The sequence below is a fragment of the Amblyomma mixtum genome, chromosome 9 (genome assembly GCF_055824585.1).
Source record: "Amblyomma mixtum isolate Tamu chromosome 9, ASM5582458v1, whole genome shotgun sequence".
Taxonomy (NCBI): Eukaryota; Metazoa; Arthropoda; class Arachnida; order Ixodida; family Ixodidae; genus Amblyomma; species Amblyomma mixtum.
In genome coordinates this window covers 78,403,881-78,425,108 of record NC_143020.1, presented here as the reverse complement: position 1 = coordinate 78,425,108, position 21,228 = coordinate 78,403,881, and the positions used below count along the sequence as shown (strand labels likewise).

At 44.3% G+C, this 21,228-nt stretch overlaps 1 protein-coding gene across 2 annotated transcripts; it reads right to left on the bottom strand.

The window, feature by feature from the left end:
- Positions 1 to 4,973: 4,973 nt before the first annotated feature.
- LOC149329814 (TNF receptor-associated factor 6-like) lies at positions 4,974 to 21,088 on the bottom strand. 2 transcript variants are annotated; one of them, XM_089560497.1, is made up of 6 exons: positions 20,690 to 21,087; positions 17,412 to 17,651; positions 16,220 to 16,324; positions 14,109 to 14,264; positions 12,478 to 12,600; positions 4,974 to 5,297 (listed from the first exon to the last, which is right to left on the bottom strand). In XM_089560497.1, exons 2-6 carry the CDS (start codon positions 17,634 to 17,636, stop codon positions 5,061 to 5,063), a joined length of 846 nt encoding a protein of 281 aa, XP_089416623.1. In that variant the 5' UTR covers positions 17,637 to 17,651; positions 20,690 to 21,087; the 3' UTR covers positions 4,974 to 5,060. The 2 variants fall into 2 exon arrangements, with proteins under 2 accessions (XP_089416623.1, XP_089416622.1); XM_089560496.1 differs by lacking the exon at positions 4,974 to 5,297 and adding an exon at positions 5,312 to 11,177 and having other exon boundaries at positions 20,690 to 21,088.
- Between the last annotated feature and the right edge of the window lie 140 nt (positions 21,089 to 21,228).

Sequence of the window (21,228 nt, the reverse complement as noted above, 5' to 3'; positions counted from 1 at the left end):
GTCCGCGAAAGTCTTCCTCGCCTCCTGTGGAAAAGCGGAGTCGTTGTAACTGTGTTCCACGGACGCGACGGAAAGATAAGGTCTTGCGAAGTCCGGCTGCCGAAGGGCAAAGTGGTTAGACGACCTGTGCAGCTTTTGTAATCCATTGAGCTGTCGGAAGCGTAGAATGAGTCGTCGACCCATTCGGCGGGGGAGTGTTGCGACCTTCCGGCGCGACGGTCAAGGATGGGCTCACGCTGCCGCCCATTGTGTGTGTGTTTTTTTTTGCCATCCATGAATAGGTCTCCCACTTGTCGCTTTCCGCCACATGTCCTGCTGGCCCGGGGAGCGCCTGGGGGGCGTTTAGAGGCTCGCGCTCTGGTCTCCCGAAGAAATCAGTTAGGAGCCTTGCCGGCTCACCCAAAGCGGAAGCTCTTTGTGTGAGCGCGAGCACCGATGCCCCCCCCCCCCCCCCCCCCCTTATATTATCATCGTTCTTGTCATCTCCACTGTCTGTTTATAAGAAGCTCCTATACTTAGTGGTGCGGGCTGGGACAAGTTTTTATTTTCTTTTTTGTAGTACCAATATAATCTCTCTGTTTATACTTCCCTTTCAGCCCCTACCACGCCATGTCAACTCAACTCTACCAGTGTTTCTCGCTACAGCTTGGGAATCGCGTGGTCGCGCCCCGAAGAGGCTAAAGGCCCAATTGACGGCTACAGGTTGGTCGTGACGAATGAATCACGCGAATTTGAAGTGGTTACTAAGTCAACAGAACTCACTCTCAGCAACCTTGCCCCTAGTTGCCTCTACGGGATTGCCGTAATGGCCTTCAACAATGATGTGCACCGCATAAAAGACGGACCGGCTGCTCTGATTGACGTCAGGACGCTGTACGGACGTAAGTGTTGCCGGTTGTAGCTGCACGTTTTAGAGACTTGATTGCCATCACAGTACTTTGTCCTCTTCGGTACAGCTGCTAGATTTTCACGAACGCGACAACTGCTGGTCAAACTAGTGCTAATTTTCTAACACAACTTGTAGCTAAATTGTGTTACAACTTCGCAATGCATGACTCAGCTTTGACGCGTTGAACCGCAACCTGTTCATTTATTACAAGCAATTTACCGTAGCCGTCGAACTAAAGCATAAAGAATAACACGCTCAAAGCACAACAGGGAGAGTAAACTATTGCGCGCGAGAAAATCATATGGCGTGAAAACTGAGCTATTTAATTTTTTAAACAAGGAGAAAAATCCTACTGAACTTTAAGCGGCAGAATTTATCGTTGGGCAGTTGAGTGCGTTAAACGGTGAAATTCGAGATTTGCGGGCGAGATATGCTGTCGAGAACTGCACATATTGAGTGTTTTGCCCGATGAATTTATTTTTTTTATTTTGCGCATTTTCAGCAAAACCAAGTCCACAATGGTTCAGCATTACAACGATCACGTTGATGATAGTGGTTCCTGTGGTGTGTTTTCGCTTTCTCGTCGGATACGTCGTGTACAGACAGTTTCTCAAAAAGAGGCATGCAACTTCGTACTTCAACACTTCGAACGATGCTACAAAGCATGGAGATAGCTTCAAAACGATGCTACTTCGATAGCTGCTTTTGTGTGATACCCTATAAAAATATATTCCTGAAAAAAATATATTAAATATATAAAAACCTTGTTTTAGGTATATTAACATATATTTATTTTCAGATATTAAAATATCTTTTTCTTCCAGAATGTTTAGCAACGCTATAATTAGGCCTCTATAAACCTGCGGACACGTTCGAACTGTTTCAACACGTTGAACCAAACGGACAACGGTGCACATATGCACAACACTTTTGCGTACCGAAAACTGGTGAAGTGTAAAACAAAACCACGCCGTGTGTTTTCAGCTTTCGCTCACAGGCATCCTTCGAGTTCTGTGTGTTGTGACTGCATGTGCTGAGACTGACCTTTTAGAGCCTTCTGCAGAGTCGGCTACCTCTTAAGATAAGAAGTTTATTTAGACACGTACAAGTGTCTAAAGTTAAATACATTTTCAGTGCGCATGAAAACTTTTTTTCCCAAAGCAAAGCGGTAAAAGTGCATACCACTAGAGCCGTCTCGCTACGCAGCCAGTGCTAAACACGTGTAATAAACTCGAGGGTTCAAGCGGTTTTAAACTGACAAGGAAATTTCGTGAATCATTCGGAGTGAAATTTTAGCATTTTTATGCATATGAGGCTCGACAAAGACACTTTTCACTCGTAAAAAAAAAACTGCTTGAGAGATCAGAATTTTTTCACTATGGACATGTGCGATTACTGCAAACAATTAGCGACTAATGCCTACTGCGACCTACTTCCTTCGAACGTTATCGCTAAAACCGAGCAATTTAAAGATTTTTTTTGTTCAAGCCGGGTGACATCAAATATGCCTTGAGGATCACGATATTCGCTGAGTGAATGACAGTTTCGCATGGGGCAGGAATGTCCATTTTGCTGTTTCGACGCAAGCATTTTAGAGAAGACTACACAGTAATGGCAACATGTTTTTTTTTTTTGTTCCCAGGGAAGACGAAGAACTATTGGCATCTTCGGAATAAGGCAAAGAAAAAGCTCATGTTAGGCTTAAAATTCCGGATGACCGGCCTCTCACCGAAAGAGGGCAACTGAGCCAGTGTCTTTATAGCGCAATGGACTATGGCCCGAATTCTAGATCCTTGTATATAAGATTGTGTTGAATACCGCTGTCCAATTGTGATGTTAGTTCTATGGTTTCAGCGCAAGCAGGGCAACAAAATACTTGCCGCAGTGCGGCAAATTACTGGTGATATTGCTGAGAGTCAGCTGTAATATGCCCTTGAAGGTAATTTATTCCATTTTTTTATACTGCTTTCTTTGTTCAATTTATATTGACGTTTAATAAAGGTGCAGGCATCTACGGCGCCTCGTGCGCCAGTATGTTTGTTTTTTAATTCTTGCATGCATTATTGTTTTGAGGTTAAAATGAAAGCAAGAAAATGTTGCCCGCGTCTTCATCGTCTTGCATAAGGTCCTAACCCTCATAGCAGCGTTGGGAAAAAGACGAAGCATCTCCTATCGGAATAAAGAAAAAGCAAATTGTGGTGGTGGAGAGACACACTTTTCTTCAGTAATCCAGCCCACCAAGCAGTTAAACGAGAGAGCTAAGCAAAACACAATTCATTCTCCAGGTGGTTGGACGCAAGCGGTGCATAAATGAGTGATGTAGTATGTATCAAGGGAGAGAAAGCGACTGCGCGTTTAGAGTGTGGAAGTTTAACGTCCCAAAGTGAATCACGCTATGAGGGAAGCCGTACTGAAGGGCTCCGGAAATTTTGACCACCTGGGGTTCTTTAACGTGCACTGACATCGCACAGCACACGGGCCTCTAGAATTTCGCCTCCATCGAGTTCCAACCCCAACGGCCGGGATCAAACCCTTGTCTTCCAGTAGCGAAGCCCCATAACCACTCAGCGACCGCGCCGGCAGAAAGCCATTGAAGCTATTCTATGGCTTCATATATGAATTCGAGGGTCGTTTAGAAAAGTAAACATGATTTCAAGGCGTACACTGTGTTCTGAAGCTCAAAAGTAGCTGCACAGAAGCTGTATCTTTACGTTTACATTTTTCATGTCTCTCTTGAGAGGAAACAATTAGCTGCTTAATGTTATTGATGTTCCTCCGGTCGTAGCATGTAAGTAATTGGTCTATAGTTACCCCGAAGCGGTGTCTAAGTGGTTACGGTGCTCGGCTGCTGGCCCGAAAGACGGGGATTCGATCCCGGCCGCGGCGGCTGAATTTCAGTGGAGGCAAAATTCTAGAAGCCCGCGTACTGTGCGATGTGGGTACAGATTGAAGAACCCCAGGTGGTCGAAATTTCCGGAGCCATTTACTACGGCGCCTCTCATAGCCTCAATTGCTTTGGGGCTATGAGAGGCGCCAATATACCAAACCAAACCAATTGGTCTATAGTAGACGGTGCTACATTTTTATATGCAGGTGATATTTCACTGATGTTGCTGGATACTGAGGCTACAAATAAGGTGCGAACGTGTGTCACTAAGAATCATATCCGCCCATCTTATTCAAAAGAGAACGAAAATATATTCAAGCACCCAAACACGATTCATAAGGCTCTGGGTTAAATGTTACCCTATAAATTGGAAATCAAGCTTATTACCTCACACTCAGCAGTTGAACCCTTCAGCCACTCATGTACGATAAATCCGGATGGTTGATGGTTTTTTGAAAGCATCGTAAGCAAGTGGAGCAGAATGACCTTCGTCGGCCGGCATCAGAAGGTCAGAATGAATGTGACCACATTTTGTGTTTAAGAAGGTCTACCTTTGCGAATAAGTTAGAGATTATCCCGATACTTCCTTCGCTCCACATACGGGAGAAATATGAGCCTCTATGGCTTGTCTCCTGTTAATATCGGCGCTTTGTCGCATGTGCGCAATGGGTCGTTTACAGAACACCTCTTGATTCGGAATAACTATAATGTACAGGCAACTTAAACGCAAAAGAAACTAGTTTTTGCGAGAAAGAATTGTTACCGCCTGCTTAGTAGAATGCATGCAGGAAAAATAATTTTACCATAATTTTCATCTGCGAAAAAAATTCTCAGGTAGGCATTTTATACATTCGTTACTTTCCTCTAGCGATGAAATGTGCTTTGTAATCCGTAGTAGTGTTTTCGTAAGCGTTGTTCTCTGTGCGCCACCTTTAAAAAAAAGCTCACAAATTTGAAAAATTTGCCAGTTGACGATGTGAACCACTGGCCCCCAAAGTTAGATCAGACGTCTTGGGATCAGACATCTTTGAGTTTCTGATGGTTTCTTGACGGCACTTTTGGAGATTTTCGGTTTCTTATGTGAACATATTCAACTTACGCCATGCAAACGTAATGCTAGCCAGCGACGTAGCACATATGGGAAGATAAATGTTTGAAGAAGCAAGAAAGTAATTGCACAGCACATGGCTGAAACATTGAAATGGTTTAATTTTGGCTAGAAAACCATACAAGGGCAAGAAGCGCCTTTATTCTGAAGAATAACTTAACAAAGACCTGTACACGTTAACGTTTGCGGCGTTTTATATAGAGTGCAGAAAGCACAAAACCTAGAAAGGGAACTGCAAAAGAACGAATAAATGTATTAGTGTGCAGAGATGCCGCGCCAGTGTTGTTTCTAAAGATATTCAGGCATCCGAATATACTCCTTAAGAAGCGTGGAATATTAGGACTCCAGATCTTCAGAGCTCCGTCTTCAGCGTGGTCCGACGTAGGGCTAGAATCCTGATCATCCACGAGCTCCTGGAAAGAAAAAGAAAATCAGGGAGCTAGTGAAACTCTGTAAAGGAACAGCTTGGGACCTTTAACAGTTTTGAACCAAGTGTGATAACATTTTACAGAATCTGAAAACAAGTGTACCCGTCTTTGCACGCAAAGATGTGAATAATAAAAACACTTTGCTAGTAATCGCTCCATTCTATGTTTAAAATGAGTTCGTTGGCATAGCGCATTTAGCAGCCACATCACTCAAAGCGCAGGAGTAATATTCGTAGGACTTTTGAGATCGAACAAGCACAACAGGAATATAACGAAGTTTTCGGAAGCGTTTCCTATGTGCCAAATCTTTATAGCCGGCCCCTAAATAATATTATTTCAAGAAAGTACATGTTCAATCCTAACTATTACATTTCAACGACACAAAAACTTGTTTAAAGACGTTGCGAAGGAGATGCGGTTGTTTCCTTGGTTTAATACTATGACACGATGATTAATAATTTCACCAACGAATTTCGTATGCAGCAAATACGGGCCCCGTTTTGAATCACACATTTTTCACACGCCTGTGTAGCTGTACACTCAATCGTAAACACCACCTTGCAGATTTCAGCCTGTGCCCGCGCCAGTTTACGCCCCTCAAATTTCAGCTGATAAAAAACTCTGCTTAAGAGCACTTCGATGCGACACCGATGATAGCCTAGAAATATGGTTCTTTATATTGTGCGAGTATTTAGGTAACTACAGATTACAGCCAAATTTCCTTTACCGATGCGTAATCAACCAGTAATGTCTTTTAGACATGAAAAAGGGGAGATCGCATAGTCCAATCATCCTCAGCAGCAGCCTGACTGAGACTCCCGCAGGGCAAACGCCTCTCCCATACCTATCCAATTAACGTGTGCTGCACATGCCCTGGTCACCTCATCTCCCAAACTTAATCTGATCCTCCCACGTAATTTTCTCCGCCGCCTGCTACGCTTTCCTTCTCTTGGAATCCATTCCGCTGCCCTTAGTGACTATCGGTTATCTTGCCTTCGCATTCCATGCCCTGATCAAGCCCATTATTTCTATTTGATTTTGACCAGGATGTCGTTAACGTGCGTTTGTTGCCTGATCCACTGCTCCCTTCCTATCGCTTAACGTTACACATATTTTCAATAGCTTGCTCCGGTGGCATCAAATTAAGTCCAACCCGTTTTTTTAGCCTGTACGTTTCTGCCCCATACGTGAGTATTGGTAAGATTCAACTGTTATAAGCTTATCTGCTGAGGAATAATATTAAACTTTGATTCATAATCCGACAGTACATGCCAAATTCGCTCCGCACTGATCTTCTGGTTATTGGAATCCTGTGGTCCGGATATGCGGTAACTACCTGTAGTAGGAAGACGCATTTCCTACTACTTCCAGCCCCTCGCTAGCAGTCGTAAACTGATGATCGCTTCCGAGACAGCTGAACATTACTTTAGTTTTCGGCAGGTTATTTTTAGACCCACTGTTCTGCTTTGCCTGCCAAAACCATTGACTATGTTTTGTTGACTGCACATCCCCTGGGTGACTTAACAGGGCAATGTCATCAGAAGGTATTCAATAACTCTTAACCTCAACTGTTGCCAATCTAGGTTTCTGAGTACCGACTGCAAATAGGCGGTGAAGAGCATAGGAGAGGTCATGTCTTCCTGCGTGGTACCGTTCCTTATTAGAATTTTAATGCTGTCCTTATACAACTCTATGGTGGCTTTGCAGCCGTTAGATGTTTCAGTATTTTCACATAAGGCTGTTCTACGCCCCCATTCAGTAGCGCCTGCATGACTGCTGAGGTTTGGACTTAGTCTAATGCCTTTTCGTAATCTATGTAGCCTTTGTGTAGGGGATTGGTTATATTGCGCGCATTTCTGTATCACCTGATTGATAATGTAAACACCTTGTGTCTATTTTTAAAGAGCATCACAAAAACAAACCATATGCATTCTTCAGTTTCTCATCAGTGGGATTAAAGGCCACATCAGGCTAGGCGAGAGCTTAAACTAACCGCCCTTATTGTTCAGAATAGTGTACACATTTTGTTTACGTAGCCATTTGTAATTTGATGGCAAGTGGCACGCCTTTGTTTTTCTATGCTATATGTATGTATACTAGCTGGTTGGTTTTGTGATTCTTGCACTGCACACGCAAACTGCTGCAGTAAACCTCGTGTCTTGGTCCAGTAAAGCTTTAGTTAAACAGCCTCTTGTCTAAGTAACCAACCCAGAATAGTTCAAACGTCTGAGATAAATGAACTGAACACTTCGAAAGTGGACAAAATCAGACCGTGTGTGTAACACCTTAGGCACGTAAAGGGCACTGCTTGTTCATATGACCAGAGATCGGTTGTGGCAGGCTGAAAAAGCTTTTTTTGAAAACCTTATCCATACTTACTATGTATGTATTAGTGCAACTTGGGTAAATTATGGTTAGTGTAACTTCAGTGCATTAATTTGGATTTTATTGGCGGCAAGATATATCAGGATGCGCGACAGGGAGCCATGACGACAAAATTGTCCGGTGTGATGATTTTCAATGGTTCAACTGATCACGTGCGTACAATGCAAGAACATGAAATACCCAGTCCGGCCGATTACGAATATCCCGGGGTAATGAGTAAACGAAGGACACATGTAAACAGAAAAGCAACGAACATCTGTTGGGGTAAAAGGGCAAAGAAATGATGTGATAATAAAACACGGGGCATTATGGGGTACAACAAATAAGAAGTAGCTAAATATTTGGAAAAGGACACCAGTGCCGAGCCTTACTTTCGGGAATGCGGTTCTGTGCTTAAGGGCAGAAGTTCAGTCGAGATTAGAAGTAAACCAGAGAGCTGTTGGAAGATTAGCACCAGGTGCCCGCGACAAAGCCAGACACCAGGCAGTAGAAAAGGATGTGCGGTGGGTGTCGTTCGAAGCACGGGAACCTCGGAGTAAATTATGTTATGGAGAACGCCTCGGGAAACTGGTTGACAACATGTGGGCAGCTAAGATTTTTAAATACTTCTATAGAAAGATCATCGACTCGTAGTGGCGGAAAAGGACTAGGAAGCTAACCAATAAGTATGCAGGACACAAGCACGGAAATATAGCTTTAAACGATAAGTAAAGAAAAGCGTAAGGTAATAACTGGATTAATTCAGAGGAAAAAAAGCTGTGTGTAGAATTATATCGAAATCGGAAAAGGGCAGATCAGGAAAGAATCGTTCTTTGATAACTCTTTGAAGCCAGATCAGTGTGCCTCAGAACACGCAGCTACAAAAAGAAACTTAACCAAGAAGATGACGCATGTGCTGCGCGTGGGACATCTGTAGAAAGAAAAATTGAACAATTCATACTCGAATGTGGTGGTATTTATCCGGGTGTAGATGAAGGCAGTCAATTTTCCTGTGGCCCTAGGGTTCATAGATAATGACCATGTGAGTGAATCTGCGGTTGATGCTAGCAAAGAGGTATTGGAAGCTTGGCGGTTCAACAGCAGAGAGGTGACTCAAGGTTAGAAGTGTAGCACTATAAAATATATTTTAAAAAATGAGAATCATAAGACAAATTGATAGTGCCGTTAAATAAAAAAGGGGAATTAACCGAGCATGGTCCGTCTGCCCGACCGTCAACACAGAAATGTTATTCACCGAGAATCTGATACCATCCTCCTGGAGACGAACGTTGGATTAAGCTGCTTATATGCGTGCATGTAAAACCAGGTGATATCTGCAGCACACCATGTCTCGCCGCGTTGGTTAGCTTTTCGCGCGTTGTAGAGGCTTTTTTAATCGTTGTTCTATACGACAGTGTCCAGGAACAGCAAAATGCACTGAAGTCCCAAATCTAACTCTTCTACATGAATCGCGACTACTTTGCACCCGCACCTTGAGGTGCATCGTATTTTGTTTTGTGCAAGACAATGGCGGGCACCGAAACTCGTTGAAGAACTCTGGGACACCAGTGCTATTTTGTGAAACAGAACACTCAGACATGCGCACCATCAATGAAAATGTTGCTGTGTATGGCTTTGTCCTCTTTCGCTCGTACACAAACGTGATGTTTTTGTGACTCCTAGTAAGAGTGGGACGCGCGGTAAGCCATCATCAACAGCCTTTAAAGACATATGAGACCGTTTTTATTTAAAAACTGATGACAGTGACGTATTGAACTCGATAGTAGTGTGTACATTTAGTAGTTTCTGATATAGCCACTTCTGATCAGAAAGTATGCCCGTCTACTAATGATTTAGAGCCTGCCTATTTGTTGGTGAGAATGTTATACCTACCGAAAGTATTGAGACCAGTCATCGTCACGACCTTTACTAACCTGACATTCAAGACGCTGGCATGCCAGCAAAAGAGCACAAAGGACTGGTTTTGAGCCTCTTGCAATGCGTCTCGACTCGGTGCCTGTGGAACGGCACTCGGAGTGATAAAAAGAACGTCGTTGGTGTCCTATTGCGACCACGAAAATGAAATGGAACATTTTTTTTTTCGGGTAAAATCAGGTAGCGAGAATGTTTTACTTTGAAGAATAGCGGAAGTTTCAGAAAGCACTAACTCTGTTGGCTTCGCTTTTGAATGAGTCAAAAAGAGGTGGCTTCAAATATGATTAATATAGAATTATGTCAGAGTTTATTGCAGTTTCCTTTTAGATGGTTGGGTTGCCATCAAGAGCAGATTAAGTAAGCAAGGCTAGATTGGCCAGCGAGAGCTCAAATGATACTGTATGCACATTACATAGTTCAGAAGTCAATTTGAGCTTGCAGAACGTCATATTACTCGGCTAACGCCTCTTAAAGGTGGGATGCATACGCGTCTTTCGCGCTGGCGTATGCTTGTGCTAGGCATAGAATTTTTTTATCCGCCGTTTTTGGTATCAGGTGATACTTGGAAAGAACAAACTGCAGTATCCTTTTGTTTGGAGGTCAGCGAAAACTAGTCGCCATATTCGCTTCTACAACACCACTGAAAGCTGCGATCTGCATTCAACGCAGCGCCGGATCCATATCAGCAGCTTCTCCTGTCCTCAATGTGTCGTCACAACCTCTTGACCATTCAAAAGACGCGCCGTGATGCACAGTGTGGCCCGCGGCGCCGACTGCATACTTCTGCTAAAAACAGACTATTCGTGCTTGTTTTTGCACAATTTGGGCTTGATATTTGAGTATGCAACCTTAAAAACTAAGACGCTGCTGCAAGCTCAATTTTCAGAAAAAGTGATTTAGTGACTGATTAATAGACAGATAAGAAGGAAAGCAATTTTGATCGGGTGTCATGATGAATACAAAGCGCATTTTCACAACGTCATCAGAACAGCAATTTCAAACTTTATTTGCAAAATTTTAAAACACCGGTGTACTCAGTTTCCTCGGCACAGAGAGAGTGCGAATTAAAAACAAGTTCGCAATGCTTGTTGCAGCACGTAGCCGTGAAGCCTCCGTTTCACCAGTGGTGTCTTGCATTTCCGATGCGCAAACTTCGACTTAAACTATACAGTCAATGGGCCTGTTTTATTTTTATCTCTAGCGCTTAGTATCACGCACTTCTGTCGAGTGAGCTAACTGCAAAGGTGGAAAGTGTTCTTCACTGTAGCTAAAAAGTCTTTCACTGAAGAAGAACTAGTAAAAGCCACGGGCTTGGCGATCACGACACACTGCTTCATTCGAGGGATTCCGTGACAAAAATACGAGCGGGAAAACGGCACAAAAAAAAAACAATTTGAATACGCTCCACAATGCATATGTTGCCCTCCTTGCTATCCGCATAGCGAACGCAAAGCAGGCAAAGGAGAAGAAGAGAAGGCAGCAAAAACAAAGCATTGCTTTCTGGATACACCTTGGCGATCTCTCCAGCTGAGTCCTTACAGGACTAGATGCTGCTGCGGCTGTGAGCTGCGCCGAGACGTGCCGAAAAGAAAAGAAAAAAAAATGAAAATTGGAACGAACGGAGTGAAATCTTGTCCACTCACGTTAAAAAACAGTTCAAATATATGACTCATTGGGTTCTAAGATGCCACCGCGCACAAAAAAATTTATTCTTAGTGACACCTGAACCACAAATGCGTTGAAATTTGCAGCAATTAATATTACGAATGTACTTGGTTAACGCCGCGCAATTATTGTTTTACAGCCATCCATTAAGTTTTCAGCTGCCCTCGCAGGCGTGGTAAACACCTTCGGGTTCGCAGCGAGAATTAGGCAAAAACGGCAGAACCGTTACTTCACCAAGCCTTACTTCATTAAGATCCGCTTGTTTTCTGCATTCTTGGAATGCTCGGGTACATGGTATTTATCTATAGCGGTTAAAAATGCCGCAACGAGCCAATGCGGTGCAGGAAAACCTTCGGGAGCATTAGAACGCGGAACGCAAAACTTCAGTTTACGACCGTCATCCATGGTACAGAAATACGAAGAAAATGAAATACTTCATTAAGAGATTGGGTTGGTATGCCTTGGACATCGTTTCGCGACACTATTCGTGTCGCTTCGCATAGGCGTTCGGGAAATGTTAAGCAGGAATAGCAGCTTCGCAACCAAAAAACGCGCTTCTCGGTTTACCAACACGTGCTCTGCATTTGGATGTCTTCTAGAATGCGAGCTAACGGTAAAATAAATACGAAACCTTTAAAGCGTAAGACCGAGAGTGTGGACTTGTTATTGTTATTTAACATAACTGTAACACTTTAGCAACGCATAAGTGAAAAGCTCCCCTGAAGAACCTTTCTCCAGCCACATGGTTGCTCTTTCCGGAATGAACTGCATTGATTCCGTTATCGAGAAGTCAGTGAACCGCATGGAAAATTTCCTCAGCGCACTGTGCAAATCAGTTGTGCCTGTGATCGTATGGAAACTGTGGTTATTACTGGAAGTGAAGACAGGGCGGTAATTTCTAAGAGGTGGATAAGCATATTTTCATAATATTTGATGCATCAATCAGTTCCTACTTTAGCGGTGTGCAGTTTATAGATGTGGGAAGTCGAAATAAACTTGAGGGTACATATTAGACAAAGAGCTCAAAGCAAGCCATAATTCTCATGTATTGCTCCTGAAGTTTTCCGGGTATGTTCCGTGTGATAGATGCTATCAAAGTGCACTTCGCGCCACAAAAAGTGGTCCTACAGTGCACACACAAGGAATTTTGTTTCGGTAGCTCATGCCAAGAACAACATGAAAGCATAGCTCGCATACTTACGTCAACAGAAACACTTTTTTTCGGGTGGGGCGGTGTCACCACTGGTGAGCTGCTTGAGTAAGACTGCTGTCGGCTTTCCGGTCTCACGGCGTATGGATTCTCAGCACATACTGCCTCGTGCATCTGAAAATTCCGCGCCACAAGGATGTTAACTCGCGAAATCCGACATACTTCCTCACATAACGCTTATGGTCCTCAAGTACGCCGATATACTTTAGGCTGTATTTTGAGGTCTGCACCTTAGGAATTTCATTTTCTCTAGAAGGACTGCAAGTCACGCTCTCAACTATCACTATTGGTATATGGGATTTAGTTGCTTCAAAGCTGCACATGCGCAATGACAGACACTGCAGAGAAGGGTTCCAGAATAACATCGAACACCTGGGGCTCATCAACGTACATTTCATAGCAGACGTGCGTTCACGGATTTTGCTTCCACCCGAGGCACCATCTCCACGCCCAAACTACAGACCAATGTTTGCACCACGATGACTGCCAAAAATTACAGTAAGGATTCTCGAGTTCTGTTCTGAATCAAGAAGATGATTTCGGTTTTAGGGGGTTTAACGTCCCAAAGCGACTCAGGCTATGAGAGACGCCGTAGTGAAGGGCTCTGGAAATTTCGACCACCTGGGGTTCTTTAACGCGCACTGACATAGCAGAATACACGGGCCTCAAGAATTTCGCCTCCATCGAAATTCTATCGCCGCGGCTGGGTTCGAACTCGCGTCTTTCGGGTCAACAGCCGAGCACCATAACCACTGAGCCACCGCGACGGCCTGAATCAAGGAGAGACTGCTGGTGAGAGCATACTTAAGAAAATTAAAGACTCTGACCACTTTTTATCAATATACGCCCTGCTTGTACAACCGGCGCGATATTGCAGGACAAATTTCCCCTAACGGAAGTTTCCAGCAGATAGGAATATCGTCGCATGCAGGATTCAGCCCGGCTTTCTGAGTGTCAGTATGTTGGAGGAAGGTAGCTTCTAATTTCTGCCACTCCAACAGCCTAAGTATCAGTACCGTATGATCCAGATGACAATTGCATATTTCTTTAGTTAGATTGCGAATAAACCAGCGGTAACGAAGAAACAGGATAGCATGGGAGATATCATAAACATGAAGTTTTGTTGCTTATTCGCTCTTTGATTCGACAGGATAGATACCACCAAATGACACGCAGTGCCGATGTTTTTATTCCTGGGGAAGTAGAGCGATAAATACATATACACTTTATTATCTTCCTTACTAACCATTCAGTGAATAGCTATCTAGATCCTCCCGGAGGTCAAGCTTGATTAGAGATTCGTGCTTGAGTGGCTTGTCATGTAGGAGGTAATAAAAGAAACGTTTTGATAAATCAGAATATAGCGAAGACATTAATTATTTCTGCGGAGTATCGCGGACGTGCGGTTTTTCAAGCATGTATGCGATAAATAATCAGTGCAGCGGAAATTAAAAAAGACGCCAAGGCTACCTATCAAGCCTGAAGCAAAACAAGGTTATGGGCATCTACTTTGTGTTTTTTTTATGAATTACTGGAGAGAACCGTACAAATGACGAGCCGTTATAAACCGATGCAAGCCTGCTCAACCTGTCTGAACTGAGTAGACAACGATACAAACGTACCTGAAGATCTATTTGTGGGAACGCGGTTACACAGTAGCAGCATTGCACAATTTTACGAGGACACTTGATGCTATGCTGCTTCCAGTTGACTCCTTTTCTGTGGTGTTGACATTGTCTGCATAATAGTTTTGTCTTTTCGCACTTGAGGAAGTGATCCTGGAAGGAAATATTATAGTCATGATTGAAAAATGTACATCCTGCAAACGACCTCATACATATTTCACCGCTCAGCTTCTCCCATGTTCGATTGATAAGTAATTTACTCAGTCTCCTCTAGTTAGCCTTATCCCGTCCTACCGATGGCCTGCCTGAAATACGAAGCCTTAGCGTAGTATGTCTAATCGTCACGAATTGTTGTTATTCTTTTAAAAATGCCAACAACTTAATAAAGTGGTGCTGACGTAGGCAACCTTTGGCGTTATAATTATTCCACAGCACGCTTAAGAACTGCTGTTGTCCACCGTTTCGGTGCCGCTAAACGCGAGAGGAAATTCTGAGCCATCATGGGCGCGCTTTCAGCTGATAACATTGCTTGTAAAGCGCTATCTATTTGGTCCCTTGAGCAGATGCACGCCACATATGGCTTCGCCAGCGTGCGAAAGCGCATGCATGTAAGTGCTGGCAGGCAGTGTGAAGCGTTACGGGTTCGCCAAAAAAAAAATTGTGTTTTGGGTTTAATGGGGCAGCTGAAGAAATGATGGCTCCTCTCTAAAGGCTGTGTGTTAGGGCACCGGACTTAAGGAGACCAATTCAATGCCAGGCTTCCTATGATCATTCATGAAAACAGTTCGAGTAACATGAAAACAGTTTCATTTTACGTGCAAAGTTCGGCGGTTCTGGTGGACTCCTACCAAAACAGGAAGACACTCGCTTCAGAATCTAGCAGTTCAAGTGGTTAATCTTATAGTAATGCTAACCACAGCTGCTCGAAAACAGCCTAGTAAATATTTATAACAAAAAAGACGCTTTTGACGGCGTCATTTGGGTGTTCATAATCGTGGGTGGTATATATACATTCCCTTAAATTAACGTGGCTATGATATTCCTCTAGCCATTTATGCAAATCACACACTGGTAAGGAAGATGCATTTCGACTTCTTTCCGGGGGTGTGCAATATTCCGTTTATAAAACAGAAGCCACGCAGCATCCACATTTATAGCATTAGTCATTTTAGTCTTTATAATGAGCAACTAATTCCACAATAACAACCACCTGAGCACCGCAAAAACATCCAAAAAGGAAAGCTATACAGCTTTCAAGGAAACTTTATGACAGCGAGAACATTGTACGTTTTGACCAGGGTACAACAGAGTCCGGAGCCAACGCATACCCCGGGCAATCTCTCTAGCAGCTAAACTAACAAGGCCTGCTACGATGGTATGCAGGAGCGATTTGATAGACAGCTCAAAGTCGAATGCTGTTAGTTCCACTCGTTACAAAGAACCACTTGTGTGTACTAGATTAGCAATAGAAAACAAATGAGCTCTCAGAACCCACGCAAGCACAGCCATGCGGCTACATTCTACGTTTATTTTATCCGAATTTCTCCCTGAGCAGAGCGTACCATATGATTTCCATATTGTCGAAGCTGATCAGAAATTACAGTCACTGAATTCAAACATGTTAGAATTGGCGAGTGAAGGTGAAAAAAAAAGTGCAATTTTTAACCGGTACTGTACTGAACGCAAAAAGAATATGTTCTTCTGTAACAAAAATACAAAAACTTCGTGATCTGATTAATCAAATGCATTTCGGATAGCCTTGCAGCACCCTGTCCATTTACATGCTGCTGTGCAATGTGGACCAGCGAGAACGATGGTAGGCTAACATAGATGAAGAGTAAGATTAATGGTTGTATATATAGCGTGCAAGTGCATAGTAGAATAAAGAATAAAATACACGGCTCGCATCGCGACGACGTCAAAAAATGGCGCCGTATATTGCCACACTCTACCAGCGCCCCCGTGCGGTTTGTCTTCGACCTTTGTCGCGCGCCGGACTTCGTCCTCTTCTGCTCGGTGCTAGGGTCGGCCGGCTGTGCTCCGCCCAGTGTGCTCGCCAGAGACAGAACGTTCTACCGGCGCCCGTGACAATATTAAAGAATGGTTACCTCTATTGTCCGTAAAGGAGAGTAAGCCGTGCAGCCAAGCTCCTCGTTAGGGCAGAACACCACTTGGTCTTTTATAATTTGGATAATATCGAATGCTTCGTGGAGCTGAAAACGGATAAATAAATCACATTTTTCTCTTGAAAAACATTGCTAGGTTCCGAAAGTATGTGGTAAAGTTCAAATTCGCAATACTAGAAACAGAAACATAACAGATCACGAAAGCCAACAGCCAATAGTTGTGCCTCTCGAGTAAGGACTCCAACCACCGTTCATGTGTTGGGGCGCATGGGTTTCATTTCAATAATTTAGCACAACGAAGAACACAAAATGCATTGCGCATGAATTGTTTGGCCAAAGAAAATAGGAGTTGTCTCAGGAGTAAGATGCCAAAGTACATAACAAACAACTTAGGGGAAGTCTCATCGGTTCATTGAGCTGTTTTTCTGATGGTAATGAATTTTTGTGGCGCAAGGACACCTATGGCCAAAGAGTTCAATGTAAGAAGATTTTTTTCTTTGACTCAATATGAGGTAAAGACCCCTTTCCCAATGGGTCTTGAGAGGCCCAGCACCACTCCAAAGAAGCCGAGCCCCGGACAGGGGAAAGTTTGCACCCATTGCATCAACAGTGGGTACCCGGTGGCACTGGGGATCGAACTCCGCGCCTTCCGCATGCGAGGTGGGTGCTCGAACCATTAGGACACCGCTCCCTCTGACCACTTTTGCACTAGACACACACCTTGAACATCTGACCACCGGTATGAGTTATGAAGAAATTAAGTGCATCGATGCCCATGCACAGGTTCGGTTTGGTTTATTGGGGTTTAACGTCCCGAAGCAACTCAGGCTATGAGGGATGCCGTAGTGAAGGGCTCCGGAAATTTCGCCCACCTGGGGTTCTTTAATGTGCACTGACATCGCATAGCACACGGGCCTCTGGAATTTCGCCTTCATCGAAATTCGGCCGCCGCGCTCGGGATTGAACCCGCGTCTTTCGGGTCAGCAGCCGAGCGCCGTAACCACTGAGCCACCTCGGCGGGGCCCATGCACATGTTCATAGAATATACATAGCAGCAATAAAAAGATAAAAAAGGACTGGTAGCACACTGGGCCTCAAGCACAGAAATTGCTGAAGAGCAAAGATTTCTAAGCAGCTCCTTCCGCCTTCGCAAGAACCAGCAAAGAAGGCACACCTGATCCAAGGGGACGTCCCTGTCCTCGTACCTGCAGAATATCACAGCGGCCGGACTTTGCATAGCAACGCATACGTTGCAAAACGCATGTCCTTGCTCGTCCTGGTACATTTCCATCGAAAGCATGCCGCACGTTGAACACATCACACGACGCGGGAGCTCGTCGGCGAATCGCACTTTCCGAGTGCCTCCCGGCAAATCTCGGTAGTCCACATCGGCTCCCATTGGTGCTTAGTAGAACTGCAGGTCAAAAGCGGTAACATGACGTTAATCAAGAAATGTTAATCCTCATCGACATCGACATTACTGCGCAGTGGAGGTAACCGGTAAGCGTATTATTTTCATTATCTGGCCCGCAGTATATTATAATACCGCAGTATAATCACCACCTGTTTACAGGACATGTTCCAAGGCCTCGATTGGAAAGAGTTAGGGATAAGAGTTAATATAGAACACCTAAGCAATTTGTGATTCGCTTATGACATTGCCTTGCTAAGTTATTCAGGAGATTAGCTGCAAAGCATGATCAGTGAGGTGGACAGGCAGAGCAGAACAGTAGGTCCTAAATTTAACATGCAGAAAACCAAGGTAATGTTCAAAATTATCGAAAAGAACAACAGTTCAAAATTGATGGCGATGTGGTGGAAGTGGCAAGTGAATACGTCTACTTAAGACAGGTAGTGGCCGCCGATTTGCATCATGAGAGGAAAATAACGAGCAGAAACAGAATGAGGTGTAGAGCATATGGCAGGTTCTGTCAGATCATGAATGGCATTGTACCAATATCCCTCAAGAGAAAAGTTTACAGCAGGTGTATCATACCGACGCTCACCTATAGGGCAAAAACAGTAAGGTTAACGAAAAGAAGGTTCGACTTAAGTTGAGGAGAACGCAGCGAGCTATGGAAAGAAAAATGACAGCTGTAACGCTAAGAGTCTGTAAGCGGGCGGAGTGGGAGAGGGAACAAACACGGGTTAATGACATCCTAGTCCCAATCAAGGTGAAGAAATGGGCTTGGGCTGGACATGTAATGCGAAGGCAAGATAACCGCGGGTCCTTAAAGGGGACGGGGTGTATTTAAGCGTAGCAGGGGGCTGCAGAATGTTAGATGGGCGGATGAGATTAAGTTTGCGGGAATATGGTGGCCGCAGCTTGCAAAAGACAGGGTTAATCGGAGATACATGGGAGAGACATTTGCCCTGCATGGGGAGTAGTCAGGTTAGTGATGATTATATCATAATATACTTAAAAGCTGTTGGTAGCGGCCGGTGTCATTGTCTGGTGCGCACACGCCGTGATGTAACTTTGCTGGTAAGTTAAAGCACAGTGAAACATAGTGAACGCTTGAATACGACAGCAACTGAATGGACGCTCATGTGATAGGGTGCGTGCGCCACGCGTTAACATGTAGCCGCTATATCGCGCAGTGCTTAAAAAATCAACCCAGTTAGACCACTATTTTACTGTCGTTTTACTGTGTTAATTCAATGAAGATAGTCGTTGCTCGAAGACTTGGTGAAGAAGTTAGATTGTTTTCGGAAAGAATATTTGGAGAACTACGGACAAACAGAAAATGCTTTGGGGGACACTCAAATTTTCCTTGAGAGTGTTTTGTAGAGTTGCCATGCCCCGGATTGTGAACCAAGGGAGAGATGTAGGATCCCAGCACGTCATTATGCAGTTTTTCTTTAAGCGAAATTTCTTCACTTTGATATCACCAGCCTCTCCGCCACACACACTTTTCCTGCAACAACTATGAGAAACGCCAGGTTTCCGGTCGAACGGGAAGATAAACGCTATCGCCTTAGGGTAAGAACTTTCGCGTCTGTTATTACACAAAGCTCCAATAGAATCGAGAATGTAGCAGGCACAACGTAGAACGTGTATATCTTTATATGTAAGAGCTAGATTTATAGGCTAAGATGCATTTTGAAGAGCACTCAAGACAATGAACGGCCTCACAGCCATTCTTTACATGCTCGGCGTTTTCATGCTGCAGCGCGCATAAAATGGTCTCGCCGCCGCCAAGAAACCCACAGATGATATCCTGTCGATAAGAAAAAAACGCAATGACCACCAGACATCACTGAGCGTTAAACACGGGCAAAGCAAGATACTGGTTTGGTCGACAAAAAGCTTTCCCTTCGATGAGTCTTAAAAACTGTTTGCCTCCGTGTCGTCTCAAAGTATTCCCGAGAGCGATCGGGCTTCTTAAATGCTTTCAGCGCTAGGCTAAGCCGCCTCATTAGTAAGTTTTTTTTTTCTGTGCCTGAATGTATGTCCCAAACGTTGTGCTCTCTTCTATGTCGTCCAGCTTTTTATTTTGTCCAGTGCCTGCGCATATTTAAAATATTTTGTTCAGTGCATTCGGATATTTAAAACATTCGTAGTAAGTAACGAGCACGATTTATTTTCATACTATAAGGCAGTTGAAGCTCCCACCTAATTTCCCATAATTGGCTTAGGGCTACAACAGCTGGATTCACAAGAAAATCGCACGTATCAACACTTCTCGGTAGCAGCGCACATACAGCGTGATCTTTGCGGAAAATGCGAGTTTACGCACATTATGTACACAATCACTATTTACTGCCCCGGATACTCAGCATGCACATTTCGACATGATGGGTGAGAAAATGATACGTGAGGGCAAGAAAGACGGCGCATGCCGCTGCCCGTCGAAATAACACAAACGCTCGATCGCACTATTTGGACTGACATCGCCGATGATTTCTTGCCGGTGAGCCCGAGTCTACCGCCCACCATCGCCAGCCCCTACAAACATACCCCGCCGCATGGTCTCAAAACCAGCAACTAGCGCTCCGTCCAAGCTACTCGCTGGAGCGTTTACGTCAAGCCTGCGGGCTGTGGTGCATTGTCGCAATTACTCCTGGATTTCACGACGCCATCTATAGAACAACATCATCATGTGACGGAATAAAATGGCAAAGAAAGGCCCGAGAATCCGAGGTGAATAAGATTAAGATTTTTTCCTTTAGGAAATGATTACATTGTTGCCGACTGCACTTTTGAAGAATTAGTATGGAAATTTGAAAGGAACCATTATTTAAAACCGCTTGATTTTTAAAACGAACGCAACAAAGTTAACTTTTCTACATTCTCAGCCTTCGCTTTAAACAAAAGTGCAAAATGAGGAAAATTCTAGCGTGCCCACAGCAAATGCCCGCCATGCACAACTTTACGAACTTATTGCGCCATGAAGGCTGAAATTGAGCTATATTAGCGTTCCACTTGACATAGAAGGAACTGAAACGTACCTTGACTGCAGAAACACACCCTGCGATTGAAGGGAATCCAGCGAGTGCAGCGCAAAAAAAAAAATACTTTCGAGCTTCGTTTAGCCTTGTCAAGCTGAGCTGAACCCGTGCATACACCGCCTCATGGAAGCCATCCAAAAAGTTGCTAGGCGACCACACACAGCGATATCACGCCTTGTGGCCGCGCTGATAGCGCCCGAGAACGAAGGTCAAACACCGATTCTGCCCTCCGACGGGAGACTAGCACCGAGCGGATGCGTGCGCGCCGACAGTCGCTGAAGGGGCGGAACTGATGTCCCTGCTATCGCATAGCTGCCCGAGCAAAAGCTGTCATAGAGCTAGCAAAAAGGCAGGCGGCAGCGAAGTGCCTCGTGCCGACAACAGCGCCTTCGTGCGGATGAAAACTCACCAAAACACGTCATGATATTATACCGGGCATGAATAGACATGTCTTGCGCTGATAATCTCGGGCGGTCTTGCTTCGGTGAAACGATTATGTGTAGTTTTATTTGGCCGGATAAAATAACATAACACAAGCT

Excerpts from the sequence above, each read along its gene's own strand:
- LOC149329814 (XM_089560496.1), bottom strand. The coding sequence starts at position 17,636 with ATGGGAGCCGATGTGGACTACCGAGATTTGCCGGGAGGCACTCGGAAA. Across the intron at positions 16,325-17,411 it reads GGGACGTCCCCTTGGATCAG|CTCCACGAAGCATTCGATAT; the intron begins GTGTGCCTTCTT and ends ATCCGTTTTCAG. Across the intron at positions 12,601-14,108 it reads TCCCACAAATAGATCTTCAG|ATGCACGAGGCAGTATGTGC; the intron begins GTACGTTTGTAT and ends CGGAATTTTCAG.